This window comes from Hordeum vulgare, chromosome 7H, assembly GCF_904849725.1.
Source record: "Hordeum vulgare subsp. vulgare chromosome 7H, MorexV3_pseudomolecules_assembly, whole genome shotgun sequence".
Taxonomy (NCBI): Eukaryota; Viridiplantae; Streptophyta; class Magnoliopsida; order Poales; family Poaceae; genus Hordeum; species Hordeum vulgare.
In genome coordinates, this window is record NC_058524.1 from 31,394,792 (window position 1) to 31,413,399 (window position 18,608).

General features: G+C 51.4%; 1 protein-coding gene and 1 pseudogene across 1 annotated transcript; one reads left to right on the forward strand and one right to left on the reverse strand.

Annotated features, from left to right (window-relative positions):
• The first annotated feature begins 3,742 nt into the window (after positions 1 to 3,742).
• LOC123409942 (calphotin-like) lies at positions 3,743 to 5,784 on the forward strand. Its single transcript, XM_045102811.1, has 2 exons — positions 3,743 to 4,906; positions 5,367 to 5,784. Exons 1-2 carry the CDS (start codon positions 3,827 to 3,829, stop codon positions 5,442 to 5,444), a joined length of 1,158 nt encoding a protein of 385 aa, XP_044958746.1. The 5' UTR covers positions 3,743 to 3,826; the 3' UTR covers positions 5,445 to 5,784.
• A 2,871-nt stretch (positions 5,785 to 8,655) lies between these two features.
• LOC123411267 lies at positions 8,656 to 15,707 on the reverse strand (annotated as a pseudogene).
• Positions 15,708 to 18,608: the final 2,901 nt, after the last annotated feature.

Genomic DNA, 18,608 nt, shown 5'->3' on the forward strand with positions numbered 1-18,608 from the left:
TCCAGCAAGGAGGAGGGAGAGGTTGGGGAAGAACTCCAGCAGCACGACGGCGTGGTGTCGATGGAGAGACGAGGTCTCCCGGCAGGGCTTTGCCAAGCACCGGCAGAGAGGAGGAGGAAGAAGGGCAGGGCTGCGCCGAGAGAGAGGCAAAAAACTCTGATCTCCAATGGCCAAAAGTTCCCACTATATATAGGGGGAGGGAGGGGTTGCGCCCCCTTGTGGGTTTCCCTCTCCTGGGGGGGCGGCAGCCCTAGATGGGGGCTGGTGCTGCGGCCAAGGGGGGGAGGAGGGGTGTGGCGCACCCCTGGTGGGCCTTAGGCCCACCTGGCTTAGGGTTTCCCCCCCCCCCCACCTTTTCTCTCCCCCACGCATTGGGCTGAGTGGGGAGGCGCACTAGCCCACCTAGGGGCTGGTTCCCTTCCCCACTTGGCCCACCTTACCTCCCGGGGTCGTTGCCCCCCTTTGGTGGACCCCCGGGGCCACCTCCGGTGGTCCCGATGGTCCCGGTACGTTACCGGTGATGCCCGAAACACTTCCGGTATCCGAAACCATCCGTCCTATATATCAATCTTTACCTCCGGACCATTCCGGAGCTCCTCGTGACGTCCGGGATCTCATCCGGGACTCCGAACAACTTTCGGTAACCTCGTATAACAATTCCCTATAACCCTAGCGTCATCGAACCTTAAGTGTGTAGACCCTACGGGTTCGGGAGATAGGCAGACATGACCGAGACACCTCTCTGGCCAATAACCATCAGCGGGGTCTGGATACCCATGGTGGCCCCCACTTTCTCCACTATGATCTCATCGGATGAACCACGATGTCAAGGATTCAATCAATCACGTATACGATTCCCTTTGTCTGTCGGTATAGAACTTGCCCGAGATTCGATCGTCGGTATGCCTATACCTTGTTCAATCCCGTTACCGGTAAGTCTCTTTATCGTTCCGTAGCACGTCATCGTGCGACTAACTCCTTAGTCACATTGAGCTCATGATGATGTTCTACCGAGTGGGCCCAGAGATACCTCTCCGTCACACGGAGTGACAAATCCCGATCTTGAGTCGTACCAACCCAACAGGCACTTTCAGAGATACCCGTAGTGCACCTTTATAGTCACCCAGTTACGTTGTGACGTTTGATACACCCAAAGCACTCCTACGGCATCCGGGAGTTGCACAATCTCACGGTCGAAGGAAAAGACACTTGACATTGGAAAAGCTTTAGCATACGAACAATACGATCTAGTGCTATGCTTAGGATTGGGTCTTGTCCATCACATCATTCTCCCAATGATGTGATCCCGTTATCAATGACATCTAATGCCCATGATCAGGAAACCATGATCATCTATTGACTAACGAGCTAGCCCACTAGAGGCTTGCTAGGGACACATTGTGATCTATTTATTCACACATGTATTACTGTTTCCTGTTAATACAATTATAGCATGAACAATAGACGATTATCATGAACAAGGAAATATGATAATAACCATTTTATTATTGCCTCTAGGCCATATTTCCAACATGTACGACTGCACCGCTCATAGGAGTGATAATGAAGGTGCTTCAGCCAGAGGGAAAGAAGGGCCTCCTTCCGTGAAACACGGATTAGGGTTGGTTTTTGGGGCGGGGGCGGCGGGGGCCTGCGAAGTGGGCAAGACTCCGACTGTGCACGGCAGCGACGACCTCCCTAGGACCCAAGTTGCGGCGACCTCTCATGTTCTACTTTTCCTCAATGTTGATGACTGTCGCGGACATGTTTGCAGCTGCCTTGTTGATCTTGGCGAAGCTGACTTCTTTCTCCGTTGACAGGGCGCGGCTCCATGAACATTGACGTTAGATGGCACGATTGCAGGTGCAAGAGGAGCGGTATGACATGGTCTCATCCACGGCAACCGTGATGCCCTTGCCATCGTGCTCCCCCGCGTGCCGACCTGGAGCAACTCACCACCTTCGCAAGCTGGTTTGGAGAGGCGAGTTGTTGAACCACGCGTCGGCTTGGAGTGGCCACTTGCTCCTACGTGCGTCAGCCTGCAGCGTTGCCCATGGTACTAATTGCACAGAGCAGCAAGGGAGGTGGAACAGCAAGTTGCCTAGCAAGTATCAAGTGGGCTCGACAGGCCACTTAATGGCTTCTATGTCGGAAAACTCCTCTTCCTACTGAGTGTGGAGAATATGGTGCCAGAAGGAGATACGGAGCAGAGGTGTGGTGTGAATCTTACTCGACATCTGGCCTCATTTAAAATAGCGAGCGAACACGAAGAGACAACCTGTGTTGTGTTCCCAGAGTAGGTTTCTCAGCATACGCGAGGGTTTAATGGAGGTAGTTCAACAACTTAGAGCCGTTTGAATACGTCTAGGAGGCATGTTCAGTTGGGCATGCAACGGGCGAAGCTCTCTCGGCCGACACACCGCATCAATGCCGGTAGTGACATGTCACGTCATTTTAGGCCGGTGTCAATGTGGATGGCCGCTTTACAAAAATATGAGTGCGAGCAGCTGGCGTTGGGCAGGAATGCACGCACATATGGGATAGATGCAAGACCGAGATAGTTGCGGAAGATTTGAGGATCGATGTTGGAGATGCCCCTCTGAAGGTGAGGTTGGGACACACGGAATGCAGCTGCAAATGTGTAGTTACTGGTTGAAACAAACGATATTATTGAAACATATGGGGGAATGCACTGAGAACTCGTGGGGAAATAAGTACTCCCTCCGTTTATAAATATAAGTCCTTTTAGACATTTTAGTAGAAGACTATATACGAAGCAAAATAAGTTAGTCTATTTTAAAAATATATTTATAACATTCATCCGTATGTAGTTTAATAGTAGAATTCTAAAAAGACTTATATTTATGAACGGAGGGAATATGTTGGAATGACATGCAGAATTGTCGCTGATTTAGCACAACGAATTTTAATGAGGTTAACGTGCACTGCTTATTAACCCCCACAAGAAAAACGTGTACTAAAATTTTCTATTCTGCATGGTACGGAGTAGTTAACAAAACGGTGGAACACACTCTACGGCAGACCGACAAATCACGGACGAGAGACGTGATCAGCACCTGTCAATGATGCTTGGAAGCTACCACAGCGACAGCGTATCGGCGTCCCAGCCTTCGTGGCCAAGTGAGTTTGCGCTTTCCCGGATTCGCGCATGCATGCATGCATGCATGCATGCATGATCCGTTCTTGGGTGAGTAACCTAACCTAACCAGTAGTAGTACTAGTCACGAAGAGAAATGCCAGAGAAGTTTGGCTACTCGATGGATCCGTCCATCATCGCGTGGCCGGGTTCCCAACCTGCAGAACTTGACGCACCGACAAGCCCCCCGGCCTCTGCATGTACACGTACGCATACCCGTACGACGCATGCACAACCACCGCCAGTAGGCCGATGCGACGCCGCACCGGCCCGACGATGCAGGTACCACGACGGCGGCGCACGTCGCTGCGCCAGTTACTTGCCAAGTAACCGCAAGCGTAGCGGCTCCACAATCCGCACGCACGCACGCACGCACCGACGCGTTAGGCGAGACGTACGTGGACACGGTGACCCCAATGAAGCAGGGCCCCATTGCTTCGGCCAGCCAGCAGCGCGCCAACGGCACCGGACCCGCCGCTCCAACGGCACGCTCGGCTCCAGCGCGCGCGCGCGGCTCGCTGCTCGCCGGGAATGCCACGCGCCTATCTATTTATACCGCGCGCCGCGCCGTGCCACTCCCAACACCAGCAGCCTGCGCCTCCTTCTCGTCTCCCACTCACACTCACACTCCCCAACTCAAACTCGAGCGAACCGGTCAGAACGTTGGCAATGGCGTCGCGGGCTGCTGCCGTCCTCCTCTGCGCCCTGCTATGCATGACGGCCACGCACTCCATCGCCCAGTCGCCCGCGGCTGCGCCGGCCGGCAACGCCCCGCCCAAGACGCCCACCGCCACCCCTGCCCCGCCTGCCGCCGACGCGTCTGCACCGCCGACCACCACCCCGGCTGCCCCCGCGCCCAAGTCTTCCCAGGCCACCCCCGCTCCGACCACTGCGCCAGCCACGCCGGCGCCGGTGAAGGCCCCGGCCACTCCCGCGCCGACAACTGCTCCCACCACGCCCGCGCCGGTGAAGGCCCCGGTTACCCCCGCGCCGACCACCACTCCTACCACGCCGGCACCGGTGAAGGCCCCGGCCGCCCCCGCGCCGACCACCACTCCCGCCGCACCAGCGCCGGTCCTCAAGGCTCCTGCCACCCCCGCCCCCGCGGCCGCGCAGACCACCCCGGCGCCGTTCAAGGCCCCTGCCACCCCCGCTCCCGCGGCCGCGCCCACCACCACGCCCGCCGCACCGGCACCGGTCATCAAGGCCCCGGCCACCCCCGCTCCCGCGGCCGCGCCGACCACCGCGCCCGCCGCACCGGCACCGGTCATCAAGGCCCCGGCCATCCCTGCCCCCGCAGCCGCGCCGATCACCGCTCCCGTAACACCCGCCCCCGTCACTGCCCCCGCCGCGGCTCCTCCCACTCCGGCACCCAAGCCCAAGGCCAAGGCCCCTGCCGCAGCACCGCCCGCCAAGGCAACCGCGCCTGCCCCCGCAGCGCTCCCTCCCACCGTCGAGGCGCCCGCGGCCGCCGCGCCAACTCTCTTCCCCGACGTGCCTGCGGCCGCACCAACTCTCTTCCCTGACGTGCCTTCCGCCGCGCCGGCCCCGTTGACCAAGCCCACCGACGCCCCCGCGCCGGCGCCATCAAAGAAGAAGCGCTCGTCCAAGGACAAGAAGAAGACCAAGGCGCCCGCGCCCGCCCCGGTCGCTGCGGCCCCCGTCAAAGCCAAGGCCGTGGCGCCCACCACCGCCGTAGCCGCCGCGGCTCCCGGGCCCAGCGGCGACTCCACCGCCGCCGACACCGCGGTACGTACAATGCTCGATCGGCTCCATCGATAACTTGCTGACGGTTACAGCCATGGCGGTTGAGAAATCTTATCAACCATAGTTAGTGTAACACTCGTAATAAAGAAACAAATCCACCAAGATTAGGGGTACGTGCAGATGGATCTGACCACTGGATTCGGGGTCCAATCCATGCACACTCCATGAAGCAAATTTATGAGGCTCGGCTGCCACCCAGACGGCATGGTCATGGCGGCAGGGCGTGCACTGTTGGGTCAGCCCGACATGCACATGCTCCTGACTGGCCGGTACTCACCACCTAATTAACTTGCCTGACATTAGTTGAGATCTTAAATGGATAATCAGTAGGAGTAGTAGTTGGAGGAGTACTGGTAGCAAGCGAATTTAATCAAATCACACCGTCTACACCAGCATTTCATGACTAATTAACGTGTGCATTGTGTCGGTGGTTGTTTTGCAGGGCGCCCCGGGGAGGAGCACCGGGATGACCACGGCCGTGATCGTGGCGGCGATCGGCGCGGCGGCGATGCTCGCCTAGAAGATCAACGTCGGGCCGTGCAGTCGGACTCGACTGATGATGCGCCGGCCATGCCACTTTTCTTCACTTTATTCGTTTTGTGTAATTATTTATTTGCCAGGGATGGATCGATGGGCGTTGGGTCTTTTTCTTTCCTGTGTGGAATGCAGTAGAGCTCACATTGTCGGGATTCTTTTGCTTTGCTTCGTGTTGAGACTTGAGAGAGAGAGGTCAGAGTGTCACGGATGATACGTACGAGAGACAGATGAGAGGGAGAGGGGGGACGCTGCATGCTGCCTCTGCCTGTGTATTTGTTAAATTTGTTCATATTTATAAAATATTTATGTCACTGTTACCATTACGTTTTCATTGTCACCGTTGCTACAAATTGTACAAGACGAAGTGTTAATGCGTTACCAACACGTGTTGCGGCGTTGGCGCGTACCTTCACAGCGAAACATTATCTTGGCTGGCCATGGCAGTTGCCATCTTTTGGGTTTTTCTTTCATCTTTTGCCTGTTGATTGGGAAAGTAAAGGGAAAGCTGGGTTTCATGTCCTTTGCCATGATTAAACACGGCAATTGATGCGGGGTTTGAACTCCTTAAAAAATGATTAGACACGGTGACCGCTAACTATAATATAACTAACCTCAAACTTCATAGACCAGTGACTTAAACGAGAACTTATGCTGACGGGGTTCATTTTGCAAACGTGAGAGCATCTACAGCCCGTGGATAGCAAATTCGATCGAGTTAATTACATCCGTGATACAACAACTTGTTCAAAATTAACAGATTCATACACAAACTTGAAAACCCCATAAAATTCATACACAAACTTCTTTGATGTAACAATTGACTACAAAACAACATGAATCAACGAATACGTCGGAATGTGGCACGCGCCATGCTCTGTCTATATTACAAATAAAAACGTGAAAGATGGATTATTAGTGCGTAGTGGTCCTTTATTCGGATTTGGTGCGGTTGGGCGTGTATGGGGAGGTAGGTGCGCGAGTCACGCGACGGGACGACACCTGGCGGAGGCAGCGCCCCTGCCGTGGATGTACCATTAGCTTGTCGGTTTTGAGGCACGGTGGTGGTGCCGCACGTGCGAGTGCTTCGTGGACGGCCGCAGCCGCGGCCTTCTCGGTGGACCATGGTGTTGGTCGTGGTGGTGCCATGGATGGGCTCCGACGATGGCAGTGATGACGGGTGCGTTCTCGCCTGGACGGGCACACATGCACTCGTGTGCCGACTTCGGATCTGGTGGTAGGTGTCGGTTCGCCGTTTCTCAGGATGAAAGTCCCACAATGCTAGTTGCCAATGATGACAATGTCCGCATATGTTGTTTACCTTGTCGAGGCTTTACCGAGGAGATCCGACACCACTTCCTTCCTAGAGTTCATGTCTCCTAGAGTCCATGTCTTCATGTTAGATCGGCGATGGCGACGTCTTTGGCGTCGTTACTTTGTTGGAAGCATCATCCTCAAGACTTGATCTTTAGGTGGGAGCATCCGATTTGTAATGATGTGGCTGGTTGGAAGCGCACGATGGTGATGGACCGGTTGGCTGCCGGCGGTGATGGGCAGGTGAAGCTCTCTTGTCATGCATGATGCGCGAGACGAGTCATGTTGGTCGTCTTCTCGTGGCCGGAGCGATACATGTCTACCTCCCTATGGATATGTCTTCTTTCTCTGGTGTCGATGAAGCCATCCAACAAGCTCATGGTTGTTGTCACCGTCACACATAGGCACACATTGGCCTTGAGTCGTGAGGTCGTGAGTGTGATTGCAATGACGTTGCTCTTATTGGTGTTTTGTTTCTCGGTCTTTTAGCATTTTTATATGGCTTGTCGGGTTTTAGACTTAGTTTAGCTAGGCATGATGTGTTTATCTAGAGTTTCTTTTATAGTTTTTCTTTAATAAACCGAGCAGTTTCAGCCATCGACTTCTTCATCTGCAATGAAATCTTAGCAGTTCTTCTGCTAACCTAAAAAAGAAAACTTTGACATTGGTTTCTCATCACCGATGACCAGATCAATATCAATTTGCTTCCATGCATGAAGAACAAATACACACACATCACATCACAATCGCATACAAAAAATGAAAAGGGTTTCTATTCGGCTTATGATTGATCGCTGCCGTTCGCTGGAACAGAAAGAGAAAGAGGAGGATACAAAGTTGCAGTGTCAACGCGATTTGTCCACCCGCGACCTGCCCGTGCCCGCCCCACCTACCGCCGCCGGCCGCCCAATCGATTGGCCTCCGCCCATGCCATGTCGCGCTCCACCGGCAATGTGGTGGTGAGGAGGAGCAGCTTGGGCGGGGGGCGGCGTCGCAGATGGCGTGCGTGTTGCAGCGCGATGGCGGGAGCTTTACAGGGGGGGTCCCGGCCAGGCCTGGTATGCTCCTGCTATTGCGTCCGGTCGGCTACCGTCATTGAGGGTGGAGGTTGAGCCCTCCCGCGTGCCGACGGTGCTGCTGCTGCTAGTCCCGGCTCCTCTTCGTCGCCGTGCAGGTCTCTCCTTACGGTGTCGTGGTGAGACGGCGCAGGGGCCTCAAGACTATGTTGGTGTAGGGTGTGGGTCGGTTTGGTGGCAGGCTCCGGAGCGTTCGAGGTGTAGGTTGGGATCGGGGGAAACCCCTGTCGGCCCGGTTGACACTGACGCGGTGACGCCTGTGGGTGTCGCTGAACCTTCTTGGAGGGCGTCGGAGCTACCCTTCCTCGCGTCTCGTCGCGTACCGGGGGAAACCCTTGGCAGCAGCGTCGTCATCGTCGCATTCCTTTTTGAAGGTGTTCATGGATAGCGACGCTTTGGAGTCCCGGAGCTTTGTGGGAGACTCTTGGTAGGCGCAGCGGTCGCCAGTCTTTTGCCTTTTTCCGGTGTCGGCATTTGTTTCTTTTGTATTTTCTTTTTTATTTCTTTTGAGCGTGACTGTGTTGTTTCCGTCCCAGCACCAATCGTGAGATGTAATGGCTGGTTGCTTTGTAATACAAAGCAGGGGAAACCCTTTTTCATCAGAGTAGAGACAAATTGAGCTGAAGTATGAATGCCATAAATCTGAAGATGATATAAGTGCTGTTCTTTTTGCCAGCAGGAGCTTTGATGGCATGCAGAACATTGTATGCAATGTCTATGCCACTACCCGTATGAGCAAAACCACTTTTACAAACCTGTAGACTAGCTACAAGGGAAACAATCCAATATGATTAAGAAAACAAGAAGTTTAGAGGGCAAAGTGATATGAAAACTATTTCATAGTACAATTAAAAGTCCCCTCGACAAAATAATTCAAAGTAGTTAAGTACAGTGTTTTCTTATACAAACAAGTCAAATAATTCAAAACATTTCAAAGGCCGACGCTGACATGAAATCTAGCTAGTTGACATGGCCTTAATAATGGTATTTGCGAATTGAAAACAAGTGAATAGCATCAGAAAAATCGAATGATACTTGGCAAAAGTGACCATATATAGTTGGTTTGGACCTCAGCTCAATCCATCTTGAGAAGAGGCCGCCTCGGGTTCAAATCAAGCTGGGATCGCAAGTTTCGCACGAAGTCAGCCTTATAGCCGCCACCCTCGAGCAGAACTTCCTTGAGGCTTCCCAGAGATGCTAGCCCAGAAAACAACCAAACACTATGTGCTTCTTCTTGCTCGGAAAAAAAACTGTGGGCTTCTTCAAACTGATCGTCGTCGTTCTCGTTCGAAACAACTTCTTCCTCAGGGTTCTCGTTCGAAACAACACCTTCCTCAGGCTGATCGGAATACTGCAGCAGCTCAAGCTTAGGGGTTGCTCCATTTTCAAATACCACAGATTTGAGGTTACCTGGGGAACTCAGCTCCAGCACCATCAGAGTCTGGAATGCACCCTGGCGGAAACGAAGATGAACCTCTTCACACTCAAATGACTCTTTCCGTAGACGCAGGATGGTTAGGTTCGGTAGGCTCCCCAGGACTTGTATGGAGGCATCATGATCTGATAACCTGGAGCTCCGCAGTTTGAGCTTGGCCAGATTTTTAAGCCTACCGTCCATCCATATCGGTAATCTAACCAGGTTGCCGTACAGCTTGAGGCTTTCGAGCTTTTCCGGAAGTGAGGACAGGCCATCCAAGCAGCCAGATAAACCCGGTTTACCCTCCGACTGCACCAACAGCTTCTCTAGGCAGCTGAGCCTAGCCAGTGCTGAACATAGCTCTCCGCCGTTGCTCTCGTTGATGCCAGTCACTCCCAGCTTGCGCAGCCCAGTTAACCTCGCTAACTCTCCCAGAGCGACCTTCCTCCTCGAAATGTTCACGACACCCAATGTGTGCAGGGTTTTGAGCTTGTGGATCCCTTGCGGCACCTCAATGCCGCGTGAGCAATGGCGTGTCACCAACATTGGCAGATAAGCGCAGCAGCACGCAGTGCAGACGTCGCGCCTGTTTGTGTCCCCATCGATGCTCATGCACCCCTGCAGAAGCTGAGGAGCGTAGCATGCCACACAGAACCCCACCAAGGAGCACGTCACGATGCATAGTTTGTTACGCATCAGCTTCGGAATCTCATCTGAATACTCTTGATAGAAGCATTCATCGTTGCTCCCTACGCCCCCGGCACGAACGTGTTGTAGCTTCCTGAGCTTGATGATGGTCTTCGGCAGCTTGATCAAGCTTGTACCTCTAACATCTAGTGTCTGGAGCTGCCTCAGGTTGCCCACAGAATCTGGCAGGTGATAAATTCCTTGACATCCTCTCAGGGAAAGGTACCTCAAGTGGAAAAGCTTACCAATGTGCTTGAGATGATGATCAACCAGACCTGTAGTGTCTTCTAAGTCCAGCACCCGCAGCAACCTCATCTTGTCAGAAATGAAGAATGGCTTCCACTTCCCAAAAATTGTTATGGACCTGACGCGAGACAGGTCCACTGTACTCTCGAATTCACTCTCATCTCCTTTCCAGTTGCTTACAGAGAGGTGACGTGTTGTGCCTTGGCTATTTAAGGTGCAGCCTTCCTCCAATCTGAATACAAGATTTTCCTCCATTGACTTTGAGACACCAATTTCACGAATAATATCATGGACTTGGCAAGAGTCGATCTCTTTTCTACTATGAGTTGGTCTCTGGGATGGCAGGATCATGCTCCTGCTTATGAGGTCCATGAAGTAGCTCTCTGCCATTTCATATGACGACTTGCTGCGTCCCTCTCTTGAGTAGCCCTCTGCGATCCATCGCCGCACTAAACGTGTTAGACTAATCTTATAGTCTTCAGGAAAGATCGCCAGATACAAGAAACATGCCTTGAGATGGTAAGGTAAACCATCGTAGCTTTTGAGGAGGACTGTTCTTATGGTGTCAAGCTCTGGATTCATCTCCAACTCACTACTAAGATTCTCACTAAGTTTCCTCCACTCCGTGGCAGTTTTTGGTTGGTTTGCCAAGAAGCCACCTATGGCGACTATTGGAAGAGGAAGACCATTGCACTTTTTCAAGATTTGTTCTGCTGGTTCAACCAACTCTGGATACTGCCGATGCAAACATTCATTTTCCTTGAATACCTGAAATTTGTATAAGTGAGTACTTAGCACTCTAGAAATAAATTACATATGAAATATCTTATTTCTTTGTTCAAGAAAATGTGGTCAACAGTTTGTCCTATATGCATTTTACAGTCACAAACTCAGACATTTCATGCTTGAAAATATATTGCACTTACTACAGACAGTAATAGAAAGGAGGGAGGAGATTCTTCTGTTGTGGGATTCAGCCACTTGGAGAGAGTATTGCAGGATTTGTTTACATGATGTAGATGGTGGGTCGTTAGCCATAGTTTTCGCGATACAAGATGTACTGTTTTCTCTTCTACTATGTGTAGAAATTGACTTCTCTAAACTTTTATTTAATAATGCTCAAGGCTGTATGATTCCACTAAAGCAGAGGCCGGGCACTACCTCACAAAAAAAAACATATATAAGCCAATTAGAAGTGCTGAAGATGGTCGATTTTCTCCATCAGGTAAGTACATTAATTAGGATGCGGTATGATTGAGCTGAGTTCAACTTTAACCCAAAATTTCACTTAAAATACTTATTTCATGCATAGTTACAACATCAGAATCGTAGGAAATGTTTTTCTTAATACAAATATAATGGTATGAACTTTGTGTGTTACATACAAATCCACTTCTTTTAACTACTTGTTTAGCAAAGATCAACCTAGGATGGTCAAACTGTGCAATCAGAAGAGAGAGTATATACTACAAACCGATGGCATAACTTATTTTACAGCTTAATTTGTGTTAGAATTATAATTGAGTTTAAGTTAGAGATAAGGAGATAAGGAGATAGAGATAGAACTAGTTTAAACCACATGTAACTTGTCTTGTACTCCAAGCCTCTACCCCTCATGTACTCCTATATATACCCTCATAAGGGTTAGATCAATACAACACAACAATACACAATATTCAGCCTTTCACAATTTCCACATGGTATTAGAGCGGTTAGTCTCACGACGCCGATCCTAGGACTTCCACCACTACCACATCGCGCGCCGCCCCCGGGGAGCTCAATCTCCTCTCCCCGGGGGCGCGGCACCCGGTCAATCAAAGATTAGATCAGATTGGTTCCACTAGCTGAGGTTATTCCTTAGATTAGATCAAAATTTTGAACTTCCATTAGATCAATTTTTTTTCTCTTAGACACACATATAAATTCCTATACCTCCATGACCTTCTATCCATCCGGCGAAAATCGGTGCAAATCCACCTTTGACGACGTGCAGTCAACCCGCCTCATGTGTGGTGAAGGCGATGCCGATTGTATCAGGGTCGAGGCGGCAGCAGCGAAGGCTTCCCGATCACGGGAGGGAGGACGCTAGCCGGGATCAGCGCCGGCCGGTTGAACGAGACGACAAACAGGGACGATGACCAGGCGACTGCATCAATGTCCATCGCATCAACGTCCATCGCATCCGCGCATGTAGATCTCGCATGAGAGACGAGACGCTCGTCTCTCGTGCGAGATCTACATGCGCGGGCGCGACTGAATTTGAAGTCTTGCGCCTTTGTCATCTTCTCCACCGCGTCATCATCAACTGCGTCTCTGATGGTTCGGCACCTAGGGTGGTGACTGCGTCCCCTTCTGGTGCCTTCCTTGTCTCTCTCCGACGCGCACGACATCGACACTTGGTCGCCGCAAGGGACGCCTTCAAGCGACACTTATCGTCGACATGCTGCTGCGACGTCATCGCCGACACTTCATCGCCAAGGTCTTCATCAACATGGTTTTCACCAGCATCTTCGTCAACACGCCGCCGCCCCTCGTCCACAAGATGGACACCTAGCGTCCTCTGACAGATTTGCAAGGCGCGACCCCGACGACGGCAATGACCGCGTCACGACGATGGCATCAACCGCGTCATTCACGCTGCATCGACATGGCGTCACTACAATGATGATCCTACACGGCCACACCGTTCTGGCAAAACCGATGTGTGCTCGATGGGCTTCCTCCGGTCTTGGCAAAACCGATGGACTCATCGCCGATGGCACCCTCTGACATCCGCAAGGTGCATCGTCCACGTCTGCAGCTCCGTCATAGCGCATTTTTTTGCGCCTCCGGCTTCGTGCGGCTTCATCATCCACGACGATCACACATCGACCACGACTACCTCGACCACGGCAACATCACCATGATCGGCTACCTCGACATCAACATTAATGACTTGGTCTACAACAACTCATCGGCAACAACTCCAGTCAACAACGTCCGCGTCGTCACTAGCGTCCACGCCACTCCCGCTGTGACTGCGGGAGGGAATAGAGGAGAGACAAGGAAGGCACCAGAAGGGGACGCAGTCACCACCCTAGGTGCCGACCCATCAGAGACGCAGTTGATGATGACGCAGTGAAGAAGATGACAAAGGCGCAAGACTTCAAATTCAGTCGCAAGCGTCCGCTTCACTCCCGCTACGACTGAGGGGGAATGTTAGAATTATAATTGAGTTTAAGTTAGAGATAAGGAGATAAGGAGATAAGGAGATAGAGATAGAACTAGTTTAAACCCCATGTAACTTGTCTTGTACTCCAATCCTCTACCCCTCATGTATTCCTATATATACCCCCATAAGGGTTAGATCAATACAACACAACAATACACAATATTCAGCCTTTCACAATTTCCACAATTTGGAACATGGGTTAAGACGTATTTGTAAGTTTAAACAAGTAATATTCTTCTTAATGTAAATTACATATCAAACAAATGGAGACTTAATGTGACTCACCTTTTTTGTGAAGAGGCCAAGGGCATGCTCCTTATTTAGAATTTCAAGTTTGCATACATTTTCTTGTTTCTTAGAACAATAATTGGCAATATTCTCTTCCCTTGTGGTTACTATGATTCGGCTTGCATTTTCCATTTGAGGTAAGCTAGCACATATCATGTCCCAGTCAGCGGTAGATGACAAGTCATCAAAAAATATCAAGCACCTCTTTTCTTTCAGAAGAATTTCCGTCTGATTCTCGAATTTTTCAATTGACCACGCCAATGGTGTCTTGGCGCTGCTTCCTAATAGAGATATTGTGACATTCTCTGCAGGAGCTTCTGCCACCGCTAGCTGCTTAACTAAGCTCCTCAAGAGCTCCTCCTTACTGGGGCTCATGACGGTGACGCAAGCGCGCTTCTCGAACACTCCAGCGAGTTCTTGGCTTTGATAGATATCCTTGACCAAAGCAGTTTTCCCCATACCACCCATTCCCCACACCGAAATCACCTGTATTTCTGTGTTGCGTTTGGCTGGATCTATAATTAGTCGGAGGATGTGAGATTTCTCTGTCTCTCTTCCAATAACCTGAGATCCCTCCAAAGCAGCTGTAATCGTCATCATGCGAGTGAGGCTCCCTCTGTCTAAGTTCTTCCCGTCGGCGCCATTAGCTTGATCACTAGCTATCTCACAGCTGGTGGACAATGTGTTCGAGCTCGGCTCTGGCTTCATCGAGTCTATTCCACCTTGAGGACCCTAAACACAAGAAAACAATCAATCCTCTCAAACTAATATAGACAATATGTAAGTATGTAATTAAGATGAATTTGATGATATAATTAAGATCAATTTGATTGGTTCTGAAAACTGAATACGTATTACCTTGTGGTAGAAAACATAGAGAGTTTGGTCAGCAGATAATTGTTTTAGCTCTGAGACTTGACAATTTCTACCGACACATAAGCTTGCAACTTCAACTTGCTGTGTGGCCACAATGATCCGGTTCCCATTATTGTTGACAGGAAAATAAGTTACAATCCAGTCCCAATCTTCTATGCTACACAGGTCGGTAAGAACAATCAGGTAACTCTTGTTATTCACATGCTCTTTGAACTCGTCAACCAAGTCTTCTTGCTTCATCATCAGCATCTTTTTCAGAACTTCAGCCCCTATAGTGCTTGTTCTTTCTCTACAACCTCGCACCTCAGATGCTAATTCTGGAAAAGAAGAGTATCCATAGAACTGCCTCATAATGCTTTGCATGAACACGATCGGGTCGAAAGGATGTGTGAGCTTAATCCAGGCACGACATTCAAAGTTGTCTGAATCATCATATGCATGTCTTATCACAGATGCCTGTCCAAGAACACCACATGTTCCCCACACCGCAATCACTCTAAGATTCTTGCCCTGCTCTTTGTTGATGAGCTGGGCAAGATCTACCCTCGGCTTCACGGCACGCCTCGCCTCGTCAACACCAAACATTGTAGCCCCCTTGCTGCCTGCAGAGTACTGCTCAGCCGTGGTGGCCTCGGGCTTCAAGCCAGAGGCAGGGGCCCTGATGAGGTGGTAGCGCAGGTTCCTCTGGCTGATATCCTCGACCATGGCTCGGAGGTCCTTCATCTGTACGGCGACATGGCGCCGGTCAAGCAGCGTCCTCAGGATGCGCCACCAGCAAGACGGCTTCTCGAGGCGAACAGCAAAGTCCTGGAGGCAGTCCTCAACGTTGTAGCCCAGGTCACGAACCTGCTTCACCCAGGTCTTGACCACCTTGTGGTCGTCTCGCTCATCATGTGCAGCCATCAGGAAGGACTGCATCATCTCAAGCTCGTCCTGATGAAGGCCTGGTCGCGCTGCACTCCCAGCTGCAGCGCCACCTCCTTTGCAACGGCAGATTGGGCGTAGCTGACAGCTCCACTCACCACGGACTTGCCCACGCTCACCACCGTTGCCTCCATTGCCCCAACTTCCTCCTCTCTCTCCTTTCCTCTGCGATTGGTTTTGTGTGGATCTGAGACGGTAGTGCTAAGCTGGTAAAATGCTCAATGTGAGTAGCTGTGCGCACATGAGCATAGATGCAAGTAACCACTACAGATGAGGGGTTGTTGGGACAGCGTGCAAGCATGGAGTAAATTATCAATTCCTCATCAAGCCCTAGCAGCTTGAAGACCATAAAGTGAGAACAAGTATCGATACATATAAAGCATATCGCACATGAGGAGTTGTTTGGGACCTGACCAAAGCATGTTACTAGCTCATTTGCCGATGAACCGTCCTATTAGTATACTTGAAATACTTTGTATAATAATTAAGACTTTGATTAGAGTAGTGTTAAATTGCTTTTTCCAGACTACACTACTCTAATCAAACAGGCCTAGCTGCATGGGCACACTTTTCCGGTAAGAGAGCACGACACATAAGAGCATCTCCAACAACCGCGCTTCGCGCCGCGCCTAAAAAATGTTTTTACAGCGCGCGCGCCGGCTGGTTTAGCGCAGGGATAGGCGCTGACTCCAACAGCCGCGCTATAATGCAGCGCGCGTGCTGCGCTCCAGCAGTGCTCAAAAATGCAGCGCGCGCAGCAGGCACAAACCACATATACATTTCCAAAGAATGCATGCCAAATCCAAGTCTCATAATCGACCACCGCTTCAAGGATTATAGTGAAACCCTTTTTTTGGCCGTGGAATTGCCCATGCCATGCCTTTGGACAATTTTTCCAACTCCAATGCATACAATCTATTGAGCCAAGCATGCCAGGAAAGCCGCGAGATTTGTTCATCGCCAATAGCCTTGCGGCGTCTTCAGCAGTGGGAGATCTCAAATACTCCTCGCCAAACACTTGCACAATTCCCACTGCAAAGCGCTTGACACACATGATGGCTTGGCTCTCACCCAGAGCCAAGTGATCATCAACTAACATGATGGCTTGGCGCGCGAGGGCCGGCCGGACTAGGAGGGGTGGGGCGGAAGCGCGGCGGCGCGGGGAGGCCGGGGAAGCGCCTGAACAGGGGGTGCGGGCGGCGGCCGCAGCGGAGACAGGCCGGGGAAGCGCCGGCGGGCGCGGGCGGCGACGGCGGCTCGGGGATAGGCCGGGGCAGCGCCGAACGGTGGCGCGAGCGGCGGCGGCGGCGCGGTCGGATGGGGGCGGTCGCGAGAGTGCAGAGCGAGCGCAGAGAGTGCACAGCCAGCGCAGGAGAGAGCAGAGAGAGCGCAGAAGAAAGAAGGAGCGAGCGCGGTAGAGTCGCGCGCGCGGGAGCCGGCGCAGCAAATAATGGGCGCGGGATTGCGTTTCGGCCAGCGCGCTCAATTGGAAATGGCGCGCGCGCCGTTTTTGCGCGCCCGCTGGAGCTGCCACCGCGTCGCGCGCGCGCTAAATACAGCCTTTTTTACGACGCGGCACTTGTATAACGCGGCTGTTGGAGATGCTCTAAGGAGGAGCACTTGCTCCTCTCTCTTTTCTTATTGCTTCTTTGTGGATGTGAGACTCGTAAAACGGAAAGTAGCCACTACTACACTCGAGTTTGCAAAAATCTTTAAAAACATGATCAAAACCATATACAAAAAATCTGAAATTTTGAGACATCAAACCTTACCAAATGTTCGAGCTACATGCAAATTTCCAGTCAAAAATAGCATCCAAGGAGCTCCCACTGAAAAAAGGGTTAATTTTCCATTTGCCTTCACTGGTGTCCATGTACTCAGTTTTGCCCTCAGTTGCGAATTATGCTCAGTTTTGCCCTAGTCAATGCGCACCAACTCGTTTCGTGAGTATTGTCGTCTCCATCAGGTTAACGTATTTGACTCGGCCCTTACAGGTGGGACCATGCAGCAGGTGGAGACGCGTTACACGATTAGACCGTTGCTTGCCGCCGCTTATGGGATCCAGTAGAGAGTCGTTGCTCTCGTGGCAAACAGAGAGTCGTTGCTCTCGTGGCTTGTGGGACCCAGCAGTGAACCGTTGTTGGCCGTGGGTGTGCGATAAAAGCGGCGGCGGAACACGCCCTGGAGCTCGCAGCGGTGAGTAGCAAACAGCCGAGCGGGGGACGATGTTGGAGGCGGACAAGCATAGAGGTGGGTGGCAACCCCTATTGGTAGCTAGGAGCCAGACGCGGGCGACCGAGTGGGCGGCATCGAGATCCCCTTCATATCCGGGCGGTGGGAAGATTCTTGTGGAGGGTGCGGCCGTCTGCTACAACTATAGGGGCCGTGTGCAGAGGCGTTGAGATCCCCTTCGGCTCCGGGCGGTAGCGAATCGAGCTCAATGTCTTCTTCTAGCTCCCGTGCCACCTCGCGGATCCAGATTCCAGCGCGCATGGAGTTGTCGATCTTCCTCTGTCTGCGGTGCCGGGCGGACATTGATCAGAAGGTTTCGTGCACACCGAAGAAATATAATCGTCTGTTCTACGTGTGAAGTGAGAAGGGGGTAAGAATCGGGGCAATTTCACCATTTTCGCTGTCGGGATCCTTGGTCAATACGATTGATCTGTTTGGCGTTCATGCAGGTGAAGTGCTTCTTATCCTTTGGGTCGATGTTCTAGCTAAGAGCTGATGAATGAACTGCTAGAAGAGCATGAAGAATGGTTGTCCGTCCTGTCTCGAACGATAGCGAGCGATCTCCGGAAGAAGAGACGGACGACGAAGCACGCAATGATAGAGTGATAGATGTTGAGCTTGGGAAGATGGACTAGAAGATTAGGAAGCTCTAAGATCAAGCACAAGTACCCATTTATAATTACATTTGGTCATTTGTAGGTATGGTAATCACAATGGGTGTAATGTTTAAATTGTATGGAAATGCATGAATTTGGGAGGAATTTGTAAGCTTGAAATTGTATGAAAAAAGGTTCAAAAAAGGGAGAAGAAATGGGAAACTCGGAACCTTTGATCAATGAAATGCAGCTCTCTGCTCAGCCTTTCTGTAAAAAAAAGGTT